Raw genomic sequence first — 27641 nt, forward strand, 5'->3', positions numbered from 1 at the left:
TATTAGAGAAATGAGGCATTTGCTTTTCATCATTACAATTTCTTTGATTTAGATCTTTCGCGGTCGTGTAGGAACGAAGCATTCGGTATTACAGTATTAGAAGGTCGTTCTAGAAATTCGTCTTTCAATTTATCAGGCAAGGACTTTAAAACGTTAGACTTCACATTTCTAGTTTTTGTTAATTGCTTCTTAGATTGAGAATTTGATGTTTCACCGTTCATTCGATTTATATCAATTTTTTCAGATGCTGTTGATTTCTTCTTGGCTCTGTTGCCGTCTATATTGTTCTTGACATCAAATCTCGAAGAATAAACAACTTCAATGCTTCTAAATTTTATCGGAACTTCTTCATCAACCTTCGTTACTAGAAAGGTTCTTTTCTCGCCCTTAAGAACAATTCGGTTTTCCTTCTTTTCCAGCATTGTTACATCGCTAGTAGATTTCGTCAAACGCTCAGTATTCTTATCCTCGTAGTTAGGCTCCAAAGACGGGATCTTCTGGATTTCGATCTTTTTCTTTTGAACGTTCGTAACATCATCCATCTTCGTTGGACCAGCGAAGGGTCGAACTTTCAGCGATGACTCAGGAGCGAGCTTCTTCTTTCTTCGATCAGACTTCTCTCTGATCTTTCGTAAAATTTTACTATCCTTTCTACGTTCCATAAGTTTCTGAACGTCGATCTTTTTCTCGACAACCCTTTCTTGCCTACTTATCGTTGTCATCGACTTGTTCGCTTTCGAACTCTCGATCCGCTCCCTATCGTCTGTAGTCGAACGCTGAGCCAACGTGATAGTCGTGATCGAGGCCTCCAGCTCCTTCTGCTTTCTCTTCATACGTTCATAATAAGTTTCCGAGTGCTTCTTGTCCTTCCGCGACATCTTGTAGTTCATTAGTTCCGGTCTAGACGCGGGGTTCAAGAAGTACGTGAACTTGGCCATGATCTCGGCTCTCGAGCTTACTTTCTGCTCGTCTCTAGTCGGAACAACTTCCCGATTGGTACTTCTCTCCCTCGCACGGGCGAAGTTTCCTCTCTCCGGTCTAAACGGATAGGGACTGGTTTTAATCACGTATGAACCATCTTCGTTTTGTTCCACGCTTACAAATTCTTCTTCGTCGTACATATCGTCAATCTGCCATTCGTCCCACTGTCGTCGCGTCCGTTCCTCGCGGACAGGCATAAGCGCCCTAGCCACGTCTTCGGATCGATCGCGAAGAGCCAGACTATCGTATCGCGGCGGTAGATACACGGGTGTCGATGTACGGGCATGCAACTCACTGGTGCTTACAGCGGTGGATGTGGCATTGTTAGAGTAAGAGTTTGCAGTAGTGATGATGTTGTTAGCAGTAATCGTGGTGAGAGTAGTAGTAGTAGTAGTAGTAGTAATGGTACCAGACGATGTTAAAAGAGAAGATGAAGTACGCGTGGTGTAGTTAATAATGGTGTCGGCGGGCGCAGCAGTTGTAGTAGATGTAGAAATGTAATCAGGTGCGGGGAGTTGGTGCGGGATGCTCTTTGAACTTTCATGCAAGCGATATCTCGTGATTATTGCTGCTTCGTCACCTCGGCTGGATGACATCGAGGACGTCGAGGTGACCGTCCCGGGACCACGATGCTCCTCCGAGGACCTCGCGGTCTTCGGTTGTCCGCCTCTCGGCGGAACAGGGGGTGGAATCTTCCCAGAGGGTACCAGATTCGGATTCGGCGGACTGGCTGCGGTCCTGCCTTTTAAAACGGCTGGATAGCTCGCGATTTTAGCCCCCGAGGTCGTTACCGGTGCTGGTGTTTCTTGATGAGGCGAGCTCGGACCCGCGGACAAAGTCAACGGCGGCGGGCTCACCGGGCCCGAGGCGAAGTTCACCGGTGTGGAAGTCGCGATTGGCGCCGAACCGGTCGACATTATCGTGCTGGTCGTGCTGATCGCGACGTCTGTCGTTGATGGCACTGTTTTTTTGTTGGTGGTGCCCGAGGGTCGTCGTTGGAGTCGTTCGATCGTCGACGGGTTGAACGAAAACCGGGGATTGCGTGTGCAGCGAAAACGTGGCGGTGAAGTCGGGGTTAAAAGACAGAAAAAGATGGAGAGACAGAGTGGTCGGGGCAGAGATAGAAAAAGAGAAACAGAGATGCTGATGAGGGAGATCGCGTGACGATTCGAGCCGCGCGACATTGCTTCGAGAACCTCGAACCTTTTACGAATCGCGCGAGTTTCACCGCCTTGGTGATTCATTTACGTAATTCGATAATAGAATATGTTTTTGTGAAATCGCAGAATGCATCATTTGATACATCGAAGCAACGTCGCATTTCAGAGAGAAATATTAATACATACAACGGAAGGTAAAACAACGTGTGAGGCTATGATTCAAGACCGACTTATCAGTGATACTGATTTCAAATACTTTTCTAAAATTCCATCACATTTATATATACATATTCCTATCGTTATGGATCTGATTTTCTGCTCTCTTCTAAACGGGACAAAGAGTCGTGAAACCTTCATTGACAGATAAGGGACGACCGCGTAAAGACAGAAAGATAATTAACGGACATTAGGAAAATAAGTGATCGTATGAGACTCACCAGCCTTTGTGGGTGACGTAGCATGCATTGTTGAAGTTCCGGTTGTCGGCACCGCTAAACCACCATACAACACCATGTACCATTACCGTATCACCGTGTGTACGTCTCTTGATAGGACAGAGAAACTTCCGCATTTTTCTCTCTCGATATACACCTCTCATTATTCTCATTGTCCGCGTAAACGGTATTGATCGACCATGGCGATTGTCGTTCCGCGATTTCAAAGTCTCTCTGTCCATCGGATCGAAAGGTGTCCCGAAATAAAACAGGGATTCGAGCAAGGGACGTTCGAGGCAAACAGAGAGGGATCTCGATAGTCGGAATGCACGCATTCGACTGACATTCATGATAGAAAGCTGTATTTGTACGTATATATATATATACGTTCTTTGTATGTGTTCACGGAGTTGAACGGCTTTCGAATGGATATGTGGGCGATTGGCAAATGAATAAAACCATAATTGATTGCCGATACGCAATTAACCTCAGGTACAATTGAATTGTACTTCAACGGCCCCTTTCTTTTTTTGTCTGTCGACTCGTAAAACCAGGAATATTGTTTCAGACTCGCGTGTTATTGTCACACGATTCAAGGGTTATTTGAAATAGCGAACGATTCCCAACAGTTTTGTTGTTAATTCGATTGCCTGAGATAGTATAAAAACAATTTAAAAATAAACTGCCTCAATTGAAATTATACGATCTCCCGGTTTTATTCGTACGAGATCAAGCTTAATGAGATTGTCAGATAATGGATTACCTACCAACACGGAACACAGATAGGCGTACTTGATTGGCACGTGAAAGCACGCGCGAGCAATCCTCGTAAAAGCGATAGGATATCTTCGGGAAGGACGGCTCAATGGAATTTCTTGGCACCGTCACGGGTGGGGATCGTCGTGAACGTTTTGGACAGGGGGATCGTGGGTATGCTGGATCTAAGTTTATTGTACTGATCGCTGTGCCTGGCTACACACGTGAAATTCAGCGCAAAGCCAATCATAAGATCGTGGAAAAAAATGTTCGTTCGTATCATCCGCACGATTTTCGGACCAGGCTAGATTCGTCGATATTCATAATTCACCGATATTATTTTTCTAAACTTGCTCGAGTCGGGGGACGTGATACGCAAAACATGGCTCTTTGAACTGGTCTCGAAAATCGATAAATATCTGGCCATCAGACCATGTGAAGCGTACGAAACGGAATATAATAACAAGGGAAATAGTAAATAATTGAGAAATATAATCGATTGAAAGGACTCACCGGTTGAATCGAAGTCACCGTCCAGTGGCCTCAGCGGTCTCGTGATGCTTTTTCTCTTCGACGGGGAATGTTTCAACGCTGAAACATAAATCAACCAATTGTTAGAGTCACCGCGTTTGATATTATCGACGTTATAGGGGATTGAGACATCGATAATGCTCGTGGAAAAATTGGAACAATTAATTGGAAAAGTTTCAGTGCCTATGTAGTATCGTAATAGGGATGTCAAACGAGTTAACGCTACAAAAGCTGACGTCAGTACCATAGCAAGTGTTAGTATATGCGTAAAGCGTCTTGCACTTGTTTAGAAAAAAGTTCCTTGTTGAGCTTCGTTCGTCTCCACATTGCGAAACGCATTACGCACGTCATTTGCGTTACGGCACTTCCTATTTTTGTAACTTACTGCGATACTATACCGTAATTAATAAGCCTTGGACGGGTTCATGTAAAAACTCTTATTATCTCGTCACTAATTTAACAAACGACTTACGATATACGATAAACTGACAAAATGCGATATGTTTAATTTTTAGTAATGCAGCAGCAGTTTCACACTGGTAAGATCCCTTAAAACTTTAACTTGTCATATCACATTTTATCATCTAATTAGGGGAATTATTTTCTTTTTACCAAACTTCTAATTGTATGTATCCTCGCTACAGCACTGTCTGCTACGACTATATCTAATAATTTCTTCTCCATCGTTTGGAGCTACGCTTCTTTGATTTCTCTACGTTACCGGGCAGGGATTGCAAGATTACTACTACTGCGATCACCTCGTGACCATCCAATTTTCTCGACGTTTAATGTATAATCGTTAAATAGGTACAGGTGAAGCTGACACAACACCGAAAGCTTTCTATTGTTCTCTCGCGCAATTGTATCAAGCACGCGAGAGAGATGATTTCTCATTAAATTCCACAGAATTACCATCATCTGCGACGCTTGTTGATACACGCTATGTATTCTCTTGTTTGAACATGTCTCTGTACATATGGACACCCTATAGTGATCTGCTCAGACGAACAGACATTCGTTCGCAATCATTTCTATGCAATTGCTGGAATACGCGAGAACACGGCTACTGCAAGTATAGGTTTTTCATCAGACTGTATATCGCAGTATGGTGTGAGTTCAGGTCTGATTAGAATCCGGATAACGCATGGTTATCTAGCACGAGCCTCGATAATGCTACGGATCTGTGAAAAGTTATCCTAATGTGGGAGGGAAAATAAACAGCAGAGTTAACACACGCAATTACAATCGCTTCTATTATGTGAGTAAGCTTCAGATTTTTGTGTAAAATGAAATCTAAATTTAGATCTCTCTTACCCTTCAAAAATAATCGGTAAATGCATATTATTCAATTTCTAAATGCATAGACTCCATATTCTAATTATAAACATCATTAAATGAATTTCCTTCTAGTTGATTTCATTTTCTTTCGTATTTAATTAAAAATAAAATTTGTAGAGACGCGATTAACTCTGTTTCCCTACCTTTCACACATTAGGGCATTATAGGGTAATAAAAATTGTGCTTCATTGCTGGGCTCAAGTCAGAGTCAACGGGGCATATGTGCGAATACGTGTGCGCAATCATTAGGCAAAAATATTTCTAGCAAAAATCGTAATCTAGATCGGTGGTGCAATATTAAAAATTCGGACACGATTGAGCGGGATCGGGTATTGGTTTCTTCAGGTACGTCTTTCAAGAGGAGGTTGACCTAGTTTCGCGCAGGGAAAAAATAGGGTCATCGATCAAGAGTTGGGTAATTACTTGGTGTACTTGAAAAATTGTGAACGTAGGTATTGTACTTTGAAAAAAAGTAGAGAAAAAGACAAGTGCGAGAAAGTGATAGTAGGACCAAGAGAGAGAAGTTTCGAACCAGGCATACAGAATTCACGATGCGCATCACAGAAGCATGAGAGAAAATCGGTAAGACCTGATCTCTTCTTTATACGATCTTGTACTCCGATATTTTTTTCTGCTGCTATTTTGCGAGATTGCAAATTCGACGTAGGAAAATATACTGCGATCAGATTTACGATTCATACGTATTATTATGTCGGGGTAAAAATATTCAGAGTACACTTGGAACATACAATACGTATGTGAAAACTGGGGAATGCAAACATCTAAAATTACATTTGCATAACCAACCATTCGTACGTGTGTTCAGACTTATATTATTGCATACGCACAGTGGAAAGTTAGGCTGGAGTTAGGTGAGAAAGATAATTAAACAAGCGTTGCAAGATGTGACCCTCAGGTACAAATTTTTAAATTAGGGGACGTTTCTTTTAAAAGAAAAAGTGAGATTCTGTTGGCAGAATACTGGAGAGATAAAAGATATACAAAAGGTGAAAATCAACTTCAAACAACACGTGTGAAAAGATTTTATGTACAATACTTAAGGGAGAAAATAACAGTTACATACACTTACACACAGTCTCATTCAATTCCTATTGCATTCGGATTAGAAGTTGTCAGAATAAAAAAATATATCATCGCAAAGAAGCATTCTTCTTCTTCTTGGTACTTACAAGTGTATGTGCATATAACATACATATTTTACATCTACAATTACAATTGGTATAAAAGGGATTCCATGCTATACGATAGAAAAGACAGTTCACTCAACAAACTCTACGTAATCTTTGGCTACTTGAATTCGATGGAGAAAAACTCACTTTGAGCAAAGACTGTATTTGCCAAAAAACAGAAAAGCTAATTAGTTGATGCACATTGAAAGAAGTTCATGATTAGTAGAAAGGTCAGAGGAAAAAAAAAGTAAAACGAGAAACAGAAAAAAAGAAATGCATAAAGAGAATACAGCAACACAGTGATTAAAACAAATGACTCGTCGCAAAAAATCAAATCGGTTTTATAAAGTATGTTTACGCATACAAGCAGATAAAACGATGTCAACGTTCTTTCTTCATTTTCTTAAAGAGAACGAAAATAAATTTAGGAGGAAATAGAAACACGAGAAAAAATAAAAGACGAACATACGTACAACCATACAAAATGGACAGATAGATGGACGAACAGACAGACAAAGTTACCTATGTAGCTGGTGACGAGGTTACGGAATTTGCGATGATTCCCCTTAATCTCAGGCAGGTCCACTTTTGGTATTCGATTTTCGAGTTTCGATCGGTAGCAGGTCAGATCAGGTTCATTGGGGGTCGACACGGAAAGAAGTGCACGGGACACAAAAACATCAACATTTAGCTAACTCTTTTATATATACCGGATTATTAAACGATCGATAGATCATAGGGACTGCCGAGAATAAAAAAAAGATTAGCAACACAAAGGAAAGCGGGGGTACGTTCTTGCCTCAAGATAGAAGATAAGAGACAGAGAGAAAGAGAAAAGCGACGGTCAAAAAATAAAATACGTATCATTCATGATCGCATAAATGATCAAATAAGGTATGGTGTACCCTTTGTTATATGTATATTATCCTGGTAGGAGCAGCTTTACCTTTCAACGATCGGTTTTAGAGAAATCGCATTATTTAAAATGGAACCTCGATTATTCGTATCTTTGATCTCGTATAATTTTCATCGCGGAATGCCGACCTGGATCTGAATCGTAAAAACTCGAGAAGTATGTTTTGTTCTTTATTTTACAAGGTATCTCATTAGTCTCGCTAACACGTTTCCTCAAGAATTATACTAGTTTTATTATAAGCCCAAATACTTACATTAATAATCAGATTAGACGTAATTTTTTTGATCTTGATTAACTCTTAATTTATTTATAATAGCTGACTGAGGTGATTTTTAAAAAGTATAACGCCACTAATTTGGAGATAACGATTCTTTACAGTCATTCGAATAACCCAGATTCCAACATAAAAAAATGTTGTCTGAATGAAAACGCGAAAGGTAACATAACTTAATCAAATGAGTGATCGCTTCGTTTCAACGACGAATGTATTGAAAAACGAAGGACAGAAGAGTTTTTAGGGCGTGTAAAAAAAAGGGATAATGGATGGACTGATAAAAAATCGTTCCGTCGATCTTTAGTCTTTGATCAATTCCGGGATTCATTAAGTACTTTGATAATCGCATGGCAAAGTACAGGTAACACGAACAGGTTGGTGATTAAAACCCAAACAAACATACGTTATAACACAAACGACAAACACATCGCATGATACGCTATTTAAGACAGTACATAAAGTGTAACGCGACGATATGGTGCAGAAAACGAAACTTGATGAGCTCGTGGCTACGTAAGGGAAACTTGGGGAATGACAATAGATGAGAATAATATTTCGAATGTGATATATGTAGCAGTAGCAGTTATAGTAGTTGTGATAGTGATTAGTGATGGCAGGAATATTTTAATTAGTAATGAAGTACATATGTATCAGTGGGAAGATATGAATGGTGGTCAAAGAAAATGAAACAAAAAATGTAATGTGTAACGGGTAGGCTTTATAAATGAAATGAAGTTGTAAACAGCGAAAATGTTTATTGCAAAATATATAAATATGTACATTGGTGTCCACGTCGAACCGATAGCTGAATATTTTCACAATAAAGAAGAATGTGTATCTACTTCTACCATTTCCTTCTATCTCTCCCTCACACTATCTCTCGTTCTCTCTCGTATACCCTCTCTTACACATCCATGCCGTACTAACTAGCTTTGCCAAAATATATTAGACTGTACACGTCGTGAAGATTTTTCTACACTCGCTATAAATCGCACAAAATCATTCATGATTTTCCAACAGGCTTTCAAAAACAGTTTCAGTATGAGTGTATAAAAATTGCTGACCACTTATTTTGGAACTGTACGCCATTGGTAAATATCACAGCTTGTATTACGAGAATTGAGCCCGATTGAATTTGTTAAAATAAGATTCTGCGCGATCTATGACATTGTTTCGATAACAAGTTTCAGCTGATCGTCAATGATTGCTCTTTCGCGTGTTCGTTAAAGTAAAATCCTCTGTGATCGCGAGCCAGTTAATGCACCGTACCCTAGGTACCAGGAACACGAGCAAACGGTTTCACAAAAAACTTTGGCACTTTCATACTCGGCATCAAACGATCAAAGGAACTTTGACGATGGAGAAATTGATTGAAAATCACAAAATTCTGTGTGCACGTGGGACGGCTACGTTTCCATCAGCGAAACGTTACGGAACATTTACAATATAATGCGTCTCTCATAGAAACCTTACGTCATATTATTGACCCGTTTTCCTTTATACACGATTTTAATGTATAGCTACTTCGTGCTTCTCGAGATGCTTACGATATAACATTTCGTGCGTTACTTAGCAAACTCGTGCTTGATATATTAACGAGATCACTGGCAATAAAATACTCAGCTATGTATGTGGACACCAGTGGACTGGTTACTTTTTGTGCTTCTGTTCAATTTTTGACTAAACATCTCAAGATAAAAAAAAATTCGAAACAAAATGCAAATAGAACCATGAGATCGAATATGGAAAACAACAAAATGAAAACAAATGGTAAAAGTGATGAATGGTAAAATAACATTAAAAAAATGTGTACAGTGTTAGCAATTAGTTACACTACAATACAAAATCCCAAAGGTGATTAACTGATTGTGAGACGCAAGAAACCCAGGATTGATTCGATCGATAGTGTTGATTATTAAGGAAATGCAGGTATCCGAAAAATCGTCGACGGGATTGCCAAACAGATTCAATAAATATCATTATACATATTGCGCGAGTAGATAAAACCAGAATTCCAAATGAAATTTAGTTTTTCTAGGAACGTGTATCTCCTAAGCACTCGATATGATGCACAATCAGTGCGTGCATAGTTTTCGGATATCCGCACAGCATTTATCGCATTCTCTGCAGTCACTTAATTACTTTAAGTCACTATTACGAGTATTAGAATATTTCTGGACGGCTAAATTTGTCAGTGATAAATGGTATGATAAAAAAGCAACTGATATTTATTCATTCTTGCTTCGAATATTCTTTCCAACATTGGAAATAGAAATAGAAAATAAAACTCGTGAAAAAGAGTAATAATATAAATGCGAATGGAATCAATGGAATTCGAGGTTCACAAAATCCAATGACCTGCTGATAATGTGATGTGATAATTAAATCTGACATGCTTCGCGAATAAATAAAATAATGTACCATTGAATCGAATAAATGAGCCGCGGGACGCTTCGGTGATAACGGTTATATGGTAAGAAAGCTAAAAAATATATATGTATGTAATTCTAGCTCGTAGCTTACGGCACTATACAATCTGGAACCTTAAACAAGTTGATCATTACGTCGCTACTTAATCTTAAATGGCAGATGCACGTTTATTATGTAAGTACCGTATGCTTTTTTCTTTTTTTGAGCGGTTTATCATTTGCAATTTTTTCAAACTCTCGTCTACCCCATTTTCCTATCCATACGATTAAAATGTGTCTTAAAGATTCTCTCACTTTTTTCGTTTTTCTCTTTTGTAAAAGATACTATGCGTTAACATTACATCATATATATGTATATATATGTAATATTGTTGAATCACAGTAATTACTTGCTATTACTATAAACAGAAATATATGATTAATCACGATCAGCTGGCAATAAAAATACTTGTCGTTATAACATCTACTCTACTTAGAGCCTAGAAGTTTTTTCTTGTACTTTTAATACTTCATAACTGAGATATAGCCAAGTCGTTTTGGCATGACACTAGACGAAATGTCAGTCGATATACTTTTAAACAACCCAAAAATTATAAACGATAAGTAACGGATTAAAAAATCGCTTACAAATTAGGAATGAGCCTTGTTCAGTGCTAACATTGATGTCAAGTTTGTTAGAAGAGGCTGATTAGGGTGGTACTTACGTGATGGTATCTTCTTGAATACTGTCTTCGCCATGAAGTCTTGAAAACGTTGCGCGTAAAACCCTGGTCGATGTACGGACACGGTGTCCTGTAAACAAACAATAGTAATCATGTCTTTTAAAAATGATTGCTTCACAGCACAATATGATATACATATAATAACAATCGCATCTTTCGAAAAATACAATCTAGTACAATACGACAGACAAAAATATATAATGAAGACTAATACGACATTAATAGAACTTACACCGTCGTGTATCATCGACTTCCACGTATGCTCGAGCTTCTTCTTGAGTCTGTAACTTTGCAAAATGTCAATAACACCAAGGAAGAGTAACAAGCGTTCGCCACGAGCGTTGCGTGCTGGAATGCCACCTGGACTGCTGGGAACACGAAACACGATTAAAAATCATGTTATTAAGACCGCCTTTTTTGCATACATTCGTGGTTCATGATGCAACGAAAATACAATACTCACGGTACGTCATCCTCCTCGTCTATTGGCTCGCTTTCAGCCTGAATACTCTCCATAGCGGTACTGTGCGCGACCAACCTTTGTCGGTTTATGCTCCGCGACCGGTTCAAAGCACTCGCGCCTATTCTGTCCTCCCGTTCCCGTCCCCTTTCCGCTTGAACAAATCCTGCACTCTCACCTCCGAATTCCCCGACTTCCTCCTCCGCGCTTGCTGATAATCTTTGTTCCTGCTATGATACAGAATTATTTGTTTATATTTCTTTGTTTATTGAAGTATGACATGCTTTTATTTCTACTATACTGACACTTACCGCCTTTTCTCTCGCAGCCTGATCGAGGTTGTGAATACCAACGAGTAAAGAGTAATCCATAATTTTAAAGCTTTCCAACACCCGACAATCTCTCTGAATAGTTTTAACCAGTGCACTGTATGTATCCGCCTCGAGAAAAATGCCTTCCGGGTGATGCTCCATGAAATCTAAATCTTTGTATGTTGGAGACGACTTGGATCTTTCCGATTTCGATGCCTAAGAATGCAGAAAGTACAGCTCTTGTATTCATAAAACAAAGATATTTTCCTGAAGGTATCACAATAAATATCACAAGATTCCATACCTTCCTTTTGTATGTCGATCCTTTTAAGTCGTACTTTTGGTGCAACTTTACCGATGAGGGCAGAAGATTATTCATAGCCACTAATCTAACATTTTTACTATTACATCGGTAACAATACAACCCAAAAAATTTTGGCAATAACGTTCTTGGATTCTGATTTAAATTCTGTAAAAAAAAATTATTCGAAAAAATTATACTTTCCGATCCGACTAACATAAATCTATGATGTACTTAAAAAGGCATCAGTCGTACCATATAATATCCTGGAAGAAGCGTCTGCAAGAACTCTCCTTCTTTGTGTTGTACAGTCTTTATGATGAACTCGTCATCATCTGTTAGATAAAAGATACTTCCACTAGCTCCGGGGTTCGATAATTCGCGTAATGGAGCGCTACACATCGACATCTGAATATCCAAGTGGAGTGTCGTTAGATGGACGGTGATTAGCAAGCGAAAAAACGCGGCGGGCCGGGGAGAAATGTAAGGAATTTGAGATCGTCGTGCTCCGTCGTAACTCTTCCGGGGTTCAAAAAGAAGAGAAGGAAGAAAACGCGATCGCGCTTGGAACCGTCTTTACTTACTAAGAAGTCGTCCGGTTGAATACCAAAGAGATCCCGAAAGTAACGAAATGCAATGGGTGCGTAATTCTTGAACTTAAACTCGGAAAAATGATGGGCCGGTGTGTGATTGGATCCCTCGCTCGGGAAATTCGTCGTCTCCACTGTCATAAAGTCTTGCATCAGTAAATCACGTTCTGGTTTACTAGCCAAACCGCCCACCGCGTGTTGAATGCCTAACTGGATCGATCCCATGATTTGTGTCGTTTGGATCTGAACAAGTCATAGCACGGCGATGATAATTTATTTCATTTGGCTATGTTATAACAATTATATAGTTTAGATGGTTCCGATGCTCATTATTGAGATTCTACATAACAGTAAAATGTTATAGAATTTCTCTGTGTAACACACCTTTTTGTACGTGATTTCACCTCCCACTCCAACTCGTCTGTGGCCGATCTTTCTCTCTCGCTCCGATTTGTTCCTCGACACCCCCACAGGGGTTTTGAGTCCAGCGGTACCATGTTGATTCACCGAGATCTGTAAATAATGTATCGAACTATTGCAGTCTCTTGAGTATCGTCGCGAAGCATATCAGCGTATCAATTTACCAAGTGAAATTTCGCGTGCGTTGCCTGCGGAACTATACTTCAAATTTCACCTAACTCTGGCTCAGAATTGTGTTTCGATAACATGTTTATTGTTTGTAAAGACGCGAAATACCGAAGAAGCAACATGCGTCATATGAATGAATAATTACACAACTATTCGTGTTTGTAGAAACTCGATACGAATACATCTCCCTTTGAGGAATGGTAGCGCGTTGTCGCTCGCATTCATAGCCATTTCGAATCGGTGCGTCAATTGTCGGAACGTGCACGCGCGTTTTTCCCAGAAAATCTTTAATTTAAGCCAGTACAAATGTTCATTCGCGATAAACACGATCGCGTGATTTCGAGCTTCGTTGGAACATATATTGATGATAGACCAATTAACACTAGTCGGTGCGAAAATAGAATCATGTTGTTAATCAGCATCTTTAAATAAGAACTGAATGAGTAATGGACAACCCCTTACAGAGTTTATCCGCGAAACTATTATAAGTCATCGAATATATTACATAGCAATAAATTTTATATTTTAAACCATGTACTACGAAAGATTACATAACTTATTTTTTTTATCCGATGACTAAAACAGAAAATATTTAATGGTTTCATTCTTGTATTATTCATTCTGTATTATAAAGGAATCGAACAAGAAGTCAATCTTCGATCAATCAAACGCGTCAGGAGATGCGATACGATTGACGTATTGAGTGCAGCGATGGTTTCGTCCGGAGTAAACGTGTGAAAATGTATACCCAACGAGAAGATAGCGCGGATTTTTCTTACATAACGTTCACCTCCGTGAAGTATCGTTTCGCGTGTGGTAATGTCGCTCCTATGATGTGATTCTTCTTTTTGTTTTAAAATGAAGTGCACGTGCGAGCGTTTGACATATTCTCTGCCGAAGTCATTATTGATACGGTATAAGCATCACGTACTTATACATACATGTACATATAAGTTATACGACACTATGCATAAGTATGCGCAAGATACTACTTTTTTGGTGACAGTGAATATGTTAAATGCAACGTGCATTACATAAATATCGAAAGCGCAGGTGTACATAACTTTGAACGCACGCAATATTCCAATAATATTTTCTCAAGTTCGTAAGTAAATACAGCATTGGAATGGAGGAACGATACGTCGGGAGTAGCCTCGAGAATTTTGATAATGTTGCCTACGTACCACTGTTTATTTGTTATCTTTTTCTTTCGTTCAACGCGTACTGAGTCAGAGCGTGCAAGTGTCGATACATCTACATACAATGAGCAACAGCATAAAAGAAGAATCGACTCTTCTCGTGTGTTATCGCATATAACGAGGGCGGACATATATAAGCATATAAATTGTATATACTTTTTACTTACGTCAAACGCTGTCACCTTATCCCCTGTGGATTTATCTGTAACATATCGAAAACAAGGTATTTGTTACAGGAAATAAGGTCACGTAACAATCGAGTCTCAATACAGCCATATACGTTACGTCGGCGTCAAAGAAAGTCCCGTACTCGCATACTTACGTGCGTGATAAAAGAATCGCGCGCTCGTAGGACGATCTGTCAAGTCAATCGAATGCACTTCGGGAAAGAAGTGAGAAAGTGGAACGTTAACCGAGTTCAAAAACGAAAGTCGTGCACAGGCTGATTGCAATATGAATTCACTATTGACGCACGTAACTCTCGATACCGTTAGCTATTACGGAATTTCAGCCCTCATCCGAGGCTTCCTTTCATTCCTGTTCCTGCTTTGTTTCGCACAGACATTCGACTCGACTCCGAAGATTCGGCGAGGTTCATTCACATTCGTAACGATGTTATTTTTGGAGGACCTCGTCTCATTGTTTAATACGATAAAAAAGAAATGTCGTGGAAGAAGAAATAAAAAGTACGTTTCGTACGTGTCATACGTGTCAACTACTTATGACCTATTAATTCATAAATTGATGAATGAAACGAAGGAGAAATAGTCGAAAGAAAAGAGTTCCTCGTACGTGTTCTATGAGGATGCCGCTATGAGACGAACGGCGCGACGCGACGGGTGACACCCATCAGCTGTCAAATAGTGAATTAGATTACGAGCAGCCTAGCCCTGAAAGAGTGTACATATACGCTGGTCTGTCTAGTTGTCGACTTAACGGAGAACGGTGCATAACGCGGGCATGCGAGAGCAAAACGAAAATCCGATCGGCCAGAATCGATCGATCATGCCTGTCTCTGTCACGACGTCTGGACGGTGCGAATCCTAAACTATGACCGCGAGGCACGATGTTACGCACACAGGCATCAGGATCGCGTTGTCTCAGTAGGTTAGGTCCGTGACATTTGGTACGAAATAAAAAAACATTCGAAACGTGAGGATAAGGGGTACTACTCACTGTCCTCGTCCGCGGACTGTTCCGGTTTGAGATGATCTTCCGTTGCTTGTGATGGGCTGGTGAAGCTCGTTTCGACCACCTCGATCACATCCACATTGTCGCCCGAAGCCATTTTGTACGTACGTGCCTTCTTTCGATCCACCGAGCGCGCACTGACTCACGTACGACGAAGACGATCTTCCTGACAGTTTCGCGAAGGCGCCTCCTCTTTCGTCGCTTTGCACGGCAGCATCTTTTAAGCTCGAGAAACACGCCGCGTTCAGGCCGACGCGCACGTAACGCGTACTCCCTTACGGAACATTATCTCCTTCGTTCACACGTTCGCGTGTTTAACCGTTTCACCACGGTGGAGAGAGGAAAAAAAACGTCAATGATACACGCGGCCTCAAAGCCTCTCCAGCTCCGGGCTGAGAACACCCACGAACCTCGAGAGCGCCTTCGGCCTCCCTGCTATTCGTCTATTGACCGGACGCCATCTTGCTCTGACTTATTCGCCACCTGGCGATGACACTCTGGAATTAGGCGCCTTTAGTGGCGCCACCAAAGTAGTCGCGCTCATTTTCGTTATCGCGCACACATTCCTTCCTACATTTAAATGTTCGTAATTAGGCAGTTCGAAAAGACTAGTACGACTAAAGTATGTAGAAGTAATTATCAAGGACGTTAAGTTTGAAGTCAGTTTTTTGTATGGAATGATTTTCCCGCGGTCGATATCCAGTGGTTTGAAAAGTCATTCTTACCGGAAGAACATGAATATGACTCGATAGCCGTATCTGGCTTGAAATAGAGATTATCTCATGAATGGAATAAAAACAAATATACATATATATATATATATAGAAAGCCAATGACGAAACGTAGTGTTATGTAACCGACGTTTCTATGGCTCGGGTTTATCAATGAACACGAGTGTTGAACAGCACTGTATATAGGTTGCGATCAAATTTTCAAGCATGTAGGATTAAAATTAATACATCAATCTTATGTCATTTTCTTATTACCTTCAAGTGTTTCCTTTTACACTTTATATTTTCCGAGGAGTATTCAACAAACGTTTAACTTAAAAATGCATATTACACATACAATGCATCCGTATACTCATGCTTCTAAATTTATAAGAGTGAATACAGCATTGTAGTCAGCGTTGATCACGAAGTCGATTGCGATCTGCATTCAACGATGCGATGATAATATAAATTCTAAGTCGTCGTGCAATTAATTTTTACCTTGATAACCGCACACTACGTTCAGTATTAAATATATGTAGCGATGTTTATAAAAGTAAGGATCTTCACAACATCTGTACAAATAAATTATAATATAATAAATCTCACTTATCTTTATCTATTCCAGTTGTATCATGGTTAAATTTAAGTGGTTTGACAAGATTCAAATACAAAGAGCAATCCTATTGACCATCATTGGTATAATTTCAGTTGGAATATTTAAGGGTCACATGAACTATGAGAGAGAGGTTACTATTCGTTCCATTACAAATCATACAAAATTACCCTTCTTTATTTTCCGTAATGCAATCATCGTACCTATATAAAGCCGATTAATCACTGCAGTTTAAAAAAAAAAATGCCAGGTTACAGAGGGAACACGTTAATACACCGCGCCACGCAGATTTAGATAAGTTATGAATCATCGTTCGATTTAATTGTTGGCAAGCCACGGCATCGGAATGACTCGCTAACGCCCGATGTCATTAATTCATCGCGTCGAGTCCGCTCATTAGGGAGCACATTGATCGTGTAAAGTGTTTCACATAAAAGGTTTCGCTTAATGCGCGGCCAGGCGGCCAAGATTTATGGCGGGCAATGTACAATTAATTATCATCCCGTTCGACGGAACCTTTTTTTCGAGTTCCGCGCCATTTTCACCTGCACCTTGCTACCCGTCCCTGCGTAAAATCTATCGCGCCCGAATGTAGTTGCACCGCTGATGCGTGTTCAAATACCGGATGTTTATATCATGCAGTACATGCATATTGAAACTACAATTTATTTTGTATCGCTTCCGCGATGCAGCGATTAATAACAATTTCACGATGCGCGTAACGACACGCGTATGACATCGAATTTCATCTGGTTTACACGATATCAAACATCGCTTTCGATTTTAATTGGCAGTAGAAAACAGAAGATGTGATTCCTTCGTGAAATGAATCAGTAAATCGATCTTTGAATTCACAATAACAAAAATCTGAAATTGTTTAAACGTTCCATAATAAAATACGATGTAGTGCAGTTCGCTCCAGGGGTAAATCGATTAATTTTCAATTATTAGAATGTTCACCGGTCAATATTAATCTCTGTGTGGATCGAACCCACGCATCCTCATCCCTGATGGCCGAGTTTCTCATAATAAAAATCGATTATTCCGACGCGCGGTGCGATTTCTGCTTATATTAATCGTCCTTTACCGCTACGAATCCCGCTAACTCCGATGCCGGAAAGATCGCAAACATTAGATCGAAATCAAACGCGCGCCGTCGAATAACAGAAACCATTTCCAACCGCGGCTAAATGGCGAGTATGCGAATTGAAGAGAGCAACGCGATAATACTCGTGTACGTGTGTATGTACACGTGTATCGCGTCCACGTTACGCGCGAAAGGAAAAGAAAAGAAACGGAAAGGGGGTTTAGCGTTTCCTGTGCCCCCGATCGAACGTATTTCTGCCTGTTCGAATTAAGCAGCGTGTTCTAATATTCTCATATGCACTGTTACGAGATCAGCCGTCGATATTTAAATGGACTAATCAACGGTGACCTTAATTGGTATAGTGAAAAGCTCGCGAACGTAGTGTTTCCTTTAGAATTATGATACATGTATCGAGGGTCCCATCATGTTTTTAGAGCAGCCTAAGAAGCAGGTCACCAGCCACGCAACACCAACTTCTTAAAAACAGAGAACTTCACCTAATTATTCCGGTGAAACGAACTTCGTGTTTTCGTAATATGGCCTGACCTTGTAACTCTTTTTCCTCTTTCGCGGTCAAGGTGTCAGAGTACATGCGTTCAATGGAGTATCGACAGGCGAAGGAGGCTAGCCAAGAGTATAGCGTAAACCGAATGAAGGAGAATCAACGACGGCTCGCGACTGACAATCTACCACCGTCTTCCGGTACCATATGACGCAAAGACGATCGAACATCCATCCGACAGAGCCAACCGGAAGTCAAACGGACGATTTCGTTCCAATATATGTTCTACTCGATGTAGAGATCGTAAATAATAAGCTATTGATTATATTTGAATAAATATTTGTAGAAAACAGAAACCTGCGTTCTAATTACTGAACAGTCTATCCACATAATGTTGTTCGTATCACGGCGATACGAAAGTTTCATTAGTCGATTATCAGATTTTCAGTCAATAACATCCGTCGATAATTGCATGGGATTCGAACGAAGCAGACTTGTCTGACTTTAAGTGCTATTGACTAAATAGATACCGGTAAGACTTAGGTACCGTTTTGAAAGTAATTGGGAATATACCAACTATATGATTTGCGTTTGATTTGTGTGGTATTTTAACATTGGAAGATATTAATTATATTTGAGAAGCAATTTCACAATGTGATCTAGACATGCTTTATTGTTGAACGACGTAGGATATTCTTGATTGGATGAAAACTGTAATAACTGTAAAAAAAATTCTCAAAAATGACCTAAATTTTAGGCGATTACACTGGTAAGGCCCTTTAAGTCCGGGTTTCAGCGAAAACAATGGACGTTATCTACGCTGGAGCTTCGATCGTTTTCAACGAGTATCCGGTCATAGGTATCGTAAGGTCAGGGTGGACATGATATTTCCTGTATCGGAATACAAGACAAAGAAACAAAAGCTGTTGTCAAAGTACGCGAAGCGTGCAACATGCGGGTTAAGGGAAATAGCCACAATTTGTTGATCGTTAATCATGATGTTAACCAATGGCAATGCTAATTACTGTTAACAATGCGTCTTTCTCGTTTTAAGCTTCTCTCAGCTCGATGAAATTAATTTCCGAAAGTATTTGACTCTCTGACCGCATGAGTCTCGATCAAGATTTGTAATTAGTGGGTATCAAGATCCTCTACTGATTTCATTCCGCATACATATGTACGTACACTTATCTGATGCTCGCTGTTCGCTGTTTTTGCTGCCTTACGATATGTTTTACGAGATCTATGATTTACGAGATCACGCGGTTGATCTTCGTCATATTTTGCAAAGTATATGGATAAAGAGAGACGAAGAGAGTCTGTCGAAATCATTGTTCAAGGTTACAGAAAAAATTTCTGTTCACGATGAAATGATATACCCTGAACGAATACGCGATGAAAATGTGAAATAAGAGTTTGATATTGACTTGATTAATCTAATCACTATCGAAGAACGGTTCGATATTTGAATTTTTAAGGTACATTTTCTAAATGAGAACGGGTCATTTATCGACCATATCGTAGTTGCATGAGTCAGATAGTTTTACACAGATAACTGTGAACGTATACATACATATTATATGGATTTATCAATTAATATACTGTACTGCATCTCAGTTACACGCTTACATCGCTCTTATCGTAGTTACACTCAAATACAGTACACATATTATTAAAATAATTAATATGGATTAATTAGTTAACATAAGTAGATACTACTGACACATTCTTTTTCGAAACGAATAGCATTTATCAATTCAATTGACCAATTCATCTAAAATATGACTGCTCGATGCGATGACAGCGCTGATAATAAATGATGATAGTTTGCATAAGAGATAAAATTGTTTGTGGAGAATACAGACAGTGCGGGTATAATTGATGGCGCGGGGCATTACGATGAAAACGAATTGAGTTTCATCAGTTTAATTATTACGTTTTCGGCTACACTTGCTTCTTCTATCTCCGACGTGATACTATAGTTGAATGCGCGTGTAGACCTAAGCAGACAAATATTTAGTTAAGATTCGAGTTTTCCCATGCGAATCACTTAAAAATGTCACAAAAAAATAGAATTAGCGTTATTACACTATCGGATAGAAGCATCGAAGAAACTGAAAGAAATTCAAGTGAGTTTTTCATACAAGCAATCTTAATATACATCCTTTTGTATAAGTATATGTTTGGCAAAGTATTTTGTTTAATATATGCTAAGCGAACGAGAGAACTCAAAACTTGAAGGCGGCAAATTTTGAGAAGGCTATAGCGGCAGCTGGTTATGGAAAATTTCAGTATCTTCTCCTATTGGCGATTATTCCTGTATCATGGGCAACGAGTATGGATACTGCTAGTGTGGCCATTATTCTTCCTTCCGCTGAATGCGATTTAAAAATGACGTTTACTCAAAAGGGCATTCTGAATGCCATCATATATATGGGTCTGTCGTGCTTACTTATTTACATAGAAGTATAGTTTTTTGCTTAATTGTAAAGTTTATTATTTAATTCCTTTAGGAATGATATCTAGTGGTTTTTTATGGGGGTACATTGCTGACGTTAAGGGTAGGAGGACTGTTTTTATTTACGGCTATATAGCTGATGGCATTTGCAATGTTCTCTCGGGATTCTCACAGAATTTCTGGACTCTTGCATTTTTCAAATTCCTCAGTGGTTTTCTGTAAGTTTATAATATTTTAATTGTCAATTCGAAATGAACAATTGGGAACAAATTTTCTTTTGTAGAATAAGTGGTCCACATGCTTCTATGGTGACGTATGTTTCTGAATTTTATGGGGTCAAAGGAAGAGTAAAAATTCCATTAATCATAGGCTTTTCTACTTCGTTCGGAAATATTGTGACATCAGGTGCGATATAGTGCGAATACAGTACTGAAGTAAAGATAATGTTTATCATCACTACCTTTTTTAGTGTTATCATGGATCATTATTCCCCAAAATTGGTCTATCGTTCTGTGGGATGGTGCTTTCGTTTACAATTCTTGGAGGATCTTTTTATCCATCTGTAGTTTACCGCTATTTATTGGTGTTATCGGCTTGTATATGTTTCCGGAAAGTCCGAAGTTTCTTATGTCGGAAGATCGTATGGACGACGCGTTGAAAGTTTTTAAGATAATTTATAAAATCAATACGGGAAAGCCTGCAGAAGAATATCCGGTATGAAGTTTGAAAAGCTTCTTTGGATTTCTATGTCTCAAGATTTCGACTATCAAATTAATCGAGATGTGTTCTTTCAAAGATAAAACACTTAGAAAACGATGCTTTTAAGAAAGGATCGACAGATTCCGACCAGGATGGAAAAATGGATAAGAAAACGATTTTCCTTTACCCATATTTTCTTCAACTTATTTTGGTCACTCTCATGCAATTTGGGTCAATGTACATGTGAGTATTTTTGTCCTGGCATCACATTAAGATAATGATATTACGTGAAACTCTACGGAACACAATCAAAAAACCGTTGGAATGGAAATTCGAAATTTATTACTTTCTTAGGGTCGCTATATATATCTACAGATAATATCTGTCTTATCTATGAATACATTGCGTTAATATGCGAGGTAAGAACGAGAAAAGTCAATACTACACATTTACCGACGCCTTGCGTGACGTCATAATTTTCTCGATACAATTTGTGAATCGCTAATACGAACTATGGAACTTCAGAAGAGGCAAAAGATACAATAACTGATTTGATAATTAATTTTTATTCTTATTTTACAGAACGAACACAATTCGTTTGTGGCAACCTCAACTTTTCGCTATACTGGAGAACTTTGATCCCACGAATTACAATTTAACAGCGAAGTATGCGCCCACGTTTTGCGAAATCTTGGATCTCTCATCCGTCACAAACATTTCCGCAACTATATCGGAAAATGTGACTTGCACGAATGTGAGACCATTTATCTATATCTCGCATTTCTGTTTTATCTTCATTTTTCATACTGTTCGTATTTTATAGATCACCGTGAAAGAATCTGTTTATACAAAGACGTTAATTGTATCAGCTTCAGGAAGTGCACTTCTCCTCCTTGCTAGTTATGCACTAAACTTCTTGAACCATAAAGTCTTATTACGTAAGTTTTCATAATTAACATTTTAATAATGAGGAGATTTATGATATCCTTAATGCTATTTTATAACAGATATTTGTTACGGCATGGCATTCGTGTGCATAGTTTGTATGTACTGGTCAACCAGCACATTGGTCACATTAATACTGACAAGTTTCTTTGTTGGATTATCAAATACTACTCTAAATACCATCGTTGCTGCAACAGTAATTTTATTTCCAACTTCTCTAAGGTAAAACACAATACATAGGGTGTTTGCGAAATCGTGGTTAAAAATTTCTGAATCGTTTTCGAATCTAGGACAATTGCAGTGAGTACAGTAATGGCGATTGGGAGAATCGGATCAATGATTGGAAACATACTCTTCCCTATTTTACTGGCCCAAGGCTGCTTCGTACCAATAATTCAATTGGCATGTCTTGTCCTACGTAAGCTTTCGATCTTCTCGAACAGAAATCTTTTTTCCCAAAATATTACAATTTTATCTCCCTTGCAGTTTGCATGATCGTAACGTGTTTTCTACCAATGAACAAGAAGAACAAGAAATAAGAAAAATCTCGTTACGTAATCGACCAAATCAATTTAACTTCCAATCGTACTGGGATTCTCCAAGCGATTTTTGATTGGGAACTATCAGAGTTTTAGTGAACTCATTGAAGAAAACATGAAAAACGATAGAGAGTACCAAAGGTCGAGACATGGCGAGATGAAATAGATGTATACGTGACTGCATTACGATATTAAATTGGGAAAGGAAAGTTTCCACGTACTTTGACCACCAATGATAGATTATGGCTGAGATAGCCCGCGAATCTCGTTCTTCAACGTTAAACCGAGGGATAGCACTCATCCTTGAACAATTTCAACGTAATGAAAATCGGCAAAAGGAACCGCGAGATCTCGTTCTTGAGAAATCCACGTCATTTGGCATAATAGCGACGTCAGTAAAACGAAACGAGCAAAACAAGAGAATAATAGGGGATTCATCGAAGCAAGAAAGCACGCGTTTAAAATCAACACACAGTCAAGAGGAAGGAACGACGGCGCGGAGCGGCGGTGGCGTTACACAATGGAAAGGTGGTGTGTTTCCAGTCGGACACTCTTCACGGTCACATTTTCAGCCGGAGGAGGAGATCGATCTCGATTTAAAACGATGATCGAGCGCGTCGAGGACGAACGCCCGCCGCGGCGTTTCTCGGTGCGCGAGTAAGTAAGCACTTACACTTACACGAACCGTCCGTAGGGGCCTTGGGTTTCACTTTCGACACATCCTGGAGAGCCCTCTGCCGCAGCCTTCACCCACATGCTCGTTCTTCTCGATTCCCCAGCACGTATCCATAGTGGGCTCTTCTCGTTCGAACGGCGTGTATCGTGTGGACGAGGCGCTATCGCACGCCCGGGATCTCGACACCCTCGCGGCGGACATGCTGATCGAGTAATTACGCGTGTCCATAAAAGTTTGCGCCGGTATTACAATACGAGAAAGTCAAGGAGAGATTGCAACGCGCAGACGTTTCTTCACGATGATATACACAGTTCACGGATTGAAAAATTTGAAAATTCAAGCATTAAGTTACTACATATGAAACCTCGTTTTGTTTTTTAAATATGAACTCTCCGACCGAAAACCTACATATGTATCATTTTATTTCTCATTGTTCACTATCGTGTATCAAATTAGACATAATTTGATAATTATTTGAGATACCAAAATATAAAAGTAATTGATAAATTATTCAGATAAAATTATACGACATACCATAAGAAGTACATCTGTCTTGTTTTTGAAAACAAACGTTACATATGTACCAATGTTACATTTTTAAAATCTGAGAATTCGAAAATTGTTACCTATAATTTTATGTTTTATTAAAGATACGTTTTTTAGATTTACTTAATTAACAAAATGCTGTTGCGTGCTACTATAAGTAATTGTTATTTGTAGTAACAGAAGATTTTAGAACTAATTAATGTTATATGCGTATTCGGTGTAAAGTAGGTGTTTGTTATCGTGTGAAACATATTAGTTTAATTACACAAATTTCATCCTGCTTACCTACATAATTGATTCATATTAATATTTGAAAGTGTAATCAACCTGTTATGATTTATACAGAGTGTTCCTGCATTTGTGATACAATTAACCAGCAAATTATTCCTCATTCAAAAGAAATAGTGAACTTTACAAATGAAATAAAATTCCATTTTCTTTTACCAGAACGTTTCATGCAAACGTCCGAGTTAGTTTTGTCATGAAAAATAATCTTTTAATTAACTTTAGCACTATTGGTGAAAAACTCTGTATATTATGGCAAGCAATAAATATTCATCTATCCTTGATCGTATATTGTACTTGATTTCATTAACGGGACTCGATAGATGGAAGTAAAATATGTGCTACTTGCTATAGGAAAGTTGCACTCCATTCGCTTGTGTAAACATAGCACGCTTGAATTTCCGATTCCCAATATTGTCTTAGAAACGCGATGCACTCATTGTCAGTAAACTCGTGCATAGTGTATTTCAATTACGCATAATTTTGTCTAAAAGGTGCTACATAATATCAGGAGGAAGGGAACTACCTGTAGAAGGGAAATTGATTATAATTCGAATATTCTGCGTTTGATGTTCCACGTAAGAAGCACTTAAGGTGGCGTCTACGGTAGACAGCATTCCGGACAAATTGCGGGATCGATACGTGTGGCAGACACGTGTCCGAGAACATCTTAGTATAGTAGACGGAAAGATAGAACAACTCTCGTGAAATATCGGGGTTACTGTCCCTCACACCTTTAACAAAGGAGTTCGTAATAGCACGCTGTAAACCCAGTAATGTACCGATGTATCCTTCAGCTTTTCAATGGTATTTACCTGCAGCCTCAAATGTCAAAAATTACATTCTACAGAACATTAACAGTAAATTTGAATTATTTTGTACATAATTAGTATATATGAGCAATTCTTACTGCTCCAATTTCTATTCGAATATTTTGTGGAATCAGTTTTGGCATTTGGAACTCCAATATAACGGGATACTGAAAGACACATTGGTACATACGTTACTAGGTTTACAGCGTGTCATGACGTCCTCTTTCGTAAAAGGTGTGAGGGACAGCAACTCCGTTGTTTTACAAGGCTGCTATATCTTTCCCGATACCGATTTTATCTTTTTCCTTTTATCATATTCCCTTAAATAATCATCATCCAGTATTTCATGGTGAATTCCAAACGGACAAGAAAATTGTTTCAGGAAATGAAATAAAATGTAATTTAAATTTTCCATTCTGATTTAAAGCAAAATCTCTTGAGTCCTTGAACGAACTGATATTTTGATATTACGTTATATTATTAACTATCGAATGTCCATGCAAAATGATCAAGCCAATTTAACCTGTGATTTCACACTAGGATCAACAAGTATAAAAAGGCGAGACAATAAAATAATCCATGACTTGTGAATAAGATCTGAGGAGTGTCGGTGGGCCTACGATTTTCAAATCATTATTCATGGACACGAAGACGTTTTATCGCGATTTCACGGTCGCTATTCACCACGATCGTTCTTTCGTACCGAGAAATAAAACAGACGGCGTGGGTACGAACGGCAGCAGTCAGTCGCATCGGAATCGGCCTGATACTGTTAACTTTTCCCGCAAAATTCTCGAATCATTCGCCTATCCGTTAACTCTCTTATATACTCCGTTGGCGAAAAGGATAGTTCGGTAGCCTACAGTTGGGTGCATCGTTCGTAAATCGTGGGAGGACTCGGATCAGAGTAATTTGCTGACGTAACCGCAGAACGTAAGATTAGTTTCGTGGAACCAGCTTGCCATCATAATCTCGTACTTTATAAAATATTTATAAATAAACTGCGGATTTTTATGTAAAACAAGACGCTTGTAATTTAAGAAATGAAATATAAATTAAAATTTCTTTCATCCTACAAAAATAATGACAGTACATGCATTCTTTATATTTTCAGCATATCCAATTTTTCTATAAATCCATAAAATCTGCAGTCTACTTATAAATGAAATTGTTGAGGTTTAGATATTTTTCTAAGTAATACTTCACGCGTTTTAGGAGTACAATTAGAGTTGTACTTTTCTTTAGATGGACCACCTTACGCGAAGATTTTCTTTATGCTCGGTTTCGTAGAAACGGAAACAATAAACTTGACAGTTTCGCGTCAAAATGGTGCAAGAAATAATCTCTGAACGAGAAACTAAGAATGTCTTCGGGAAAGGACGAGGAAGGTGTAAAACGACTGGCTTCCGGCCAAACGACCGTAGCCTAGTACCGGGTTTACCCTTTAATCCATAATAGTGCCGCGAATACGAGAACTTCATTCGCTATTGATAAAATTAGCGTCACTTCCTTCCGTAAACGAATGCGCAGACAAATGAAAAAAATGTAATTATTCCCTTGTATCAATATTACAGCTCTCTTATTTTTTTGTACACAGAAATTTTAATAACGAATTATGTTCTTCTTGCAATAACTACGGTCTTCATGGTTTTAATTGACGTTTATCTACACGATGATTACAGAAGCATTTAAAATCAGTCTCAGCGTGAACAGGGCGACAGCAGGGAATCGAAAAAGCGAAGTCGGCATTCGTCTCAGTCGTTGAACATTCCACCAATTCGTCGAATGTTTAGTCGTTCACAGTTGTTGCGTTCGAAAATGCATTTCGAGGAAGATGGATAGACAACGCCTTTTTCTATTAAGCTCCCGCGCGACGTTGAATTATTAGATCCTTTTTCCCTTCTATTTGTTATCTGGTTAATTGAATGGTACCGTTCTGCTTCTTTAACGATCTGTTATTTTTCTACGATGAAACAAAAGCAAAAAGACTGTAACGGGAATGCGAAGCGCGACTTCCTCGAGGCACGAGATAAGCGGAGAACCCGGAGCAAGGATTTTAAAGCCTAAAGCTGAAAGGCGTGCACGGATTGCAATTACATAATTAATCGCATGTTCGATAAAGCGCAACATTTCCTTGATCTAAGGTTGAGGCTGAACTCATGGCTATCATTATCGTAAGCGACAGTTAATGCTCCCGCGAGTCGACCTAGGTAAATCGACGGTATAATTGTTCTTGTTACGGAAACTTGAAGCTACGCTTGAAGGAGAAAATTCTTACAAGAGTTTCAATTAAAAAAATAAAACAAATTGACTGGTAACCTTGTGCATGGGAAGAAATAGTATAGCAATGATCAGACTACGGATTTTATGTATTTATAGAAAAATTGTATTTACC

The 27641-nt window shown here is 38.9% G+C and overlaps 2 protein-coding genes across 18 annotated transcripts in view; one reads left to right on the forward strand and one right to left on the reverse strand.

The window, feature by feature from the left end:
* Nucleotides 1-15842, reverse strand: part of PIP5K59B (Phosphatidylinositol 4-phosphate 5-kinase 59B) — a 30342-nt gene extending 14500 nt beyond the window's left edge. For 4 of the 17 annotated variants that reach the window (XM_018035281.2, XM_018035272.2, XM_018035280.2 and 1 more), the window contains exons 1-15: nucleotides 15357-15841; nucleotides 14348-14382; nucleotides 12778-12906; nucleotides 12388-12636; nucleotides 12059-12211; nucleotides 11807-11971; nucleotides 11503-11718; nucleotides 11195-11421; nucleotides 10964-11099; nucleotides 10714-10801; nucleotides 6913-6975; nucleotides 6538-6549; nucleotides 3845-3922; nucleotides 2579-2632; nucleotides 1562-1942 (exon numbers count right to left, since the gene is read on the reverse strand). In XM_018035281.2, the coding sequence (XP_017890770.1) occupies nucleotides 1562-1942; nucleotides 2579-2632; nucleotides 3845-3922; nucleotides 6538-6549; nucleotides 6913-6975; nucleotides 10714-10801; nucleotides 10964-11099; nucleotides 11195-11421; nucleotides 11503-11718; nucleotides 11807-11971; nucleotides 12059-12211; nucleotides 12388-12636; nucleotides 12778-12906; nucleotides 14348-14382; nucleotides 15357-15468 (2098 nt within the window). In that variant the 5' untranslated portion in view covers nucleotides 15469-15841. Of the gene's footprint in view, nucleotides 1-1561; nucleotides 1943-2578; nucleotides 2633-3844; nucleotides 3923-6537; nucleotides 6550-6912; nucleotides 6976-10713; nucleotides 10802-10963; nucleotides 11100-11194; nucleotides 11422-11502; nucleotides 11719-11806; nucleotides 11972-12058; nucleotides 12212-12387; nucleotides 12637-12777; nucleotides 12907-14347; nucleotides 14383-15356 lie in introns of all 17 variants that reach the window. The other 13 variants (XM_026818846.1, XM_026818841.1, XM_026818843.1 and 10 more) reach the window with 12 other exon arrangements.
* A 4214-nt stretch (nucleotides 15843-20056) lies between these two features.
* Nucleotides 20057-24807, forward strand: LOC108631386 (synaptic vesicle glycoprotein 2B). The gene is made up of 11 exons (XM_018035236.2): nucleotides 20057-20415; nucleotides 20502-20723; nucleotides 20800-20962; nucleotides 21028-21149; nucleotides 21214-21458; nucleotides 21541-21686; nucleotides 22026-22197; nucleotides 22267-22381; nucleotides 22451-22610; nucleotides 22679-22806; nucleotides 22875-24807. The coding sequence occupies exons 1-11, from the start codon at nucleotides 20343-20345 to the stop codon at nucleotides 22925-22927; spliced, it is 1599 nt and encodes a 532-aa protein (XP_017890725.1). The 5' UTR covers nucleotides 20057-20342; the 3' UTR covers nucleotides 22928-24807.
* The last annotated feature ends 2834 nt before the right edge of the window (nucleotides 24808-27641 follow it).

The sequence above is a fragment of the Ceratina calcarata genome, unplaced genomic scaffold (assembly GCF_001652005.2).
Source record: "Ceratina calcarata isolate Rehan_Ccalc_2016 unplaced genomic scaffold, ASM165200v1 scaffold9, whole genome shotgun sequence".
In the NCBI taxonomy this organism is placed as follows: domain Eukaryota; kingdom Metazoa; phylum Arthropoda; class Insecta; order Hymenoptera; family Apidae; genus Ceratina; species Ceratina calcarata.

What these genes read in the sequence shown, in the direction of transcription:
- LOC108631386 (XM_018035236.2), top strand. Translation starts at nt 20,343, where the DNA reads ATGTCACAAAAAAATAGAATTAGCGTTATTACACTATCGGATAGAAGC. An exon ending in GAATGCCATCATATATATGG is followed by an intron (nt 20,724 to 20,799) that starts GTCTGTCGTGCT and finishes TAATTCCTTTAG; the next exon opens with GAATGATATCTAGTGGTTTT. An exon ending in ATTGGCATGTCTTGTCCTAC is followed by an intron (nt 22,807 to 22,874) that starts GTAAGCTTTCGA and finishes TCTCCCTTGCAG; the next exon opens with TTTGCATGATCGTAACGTGT.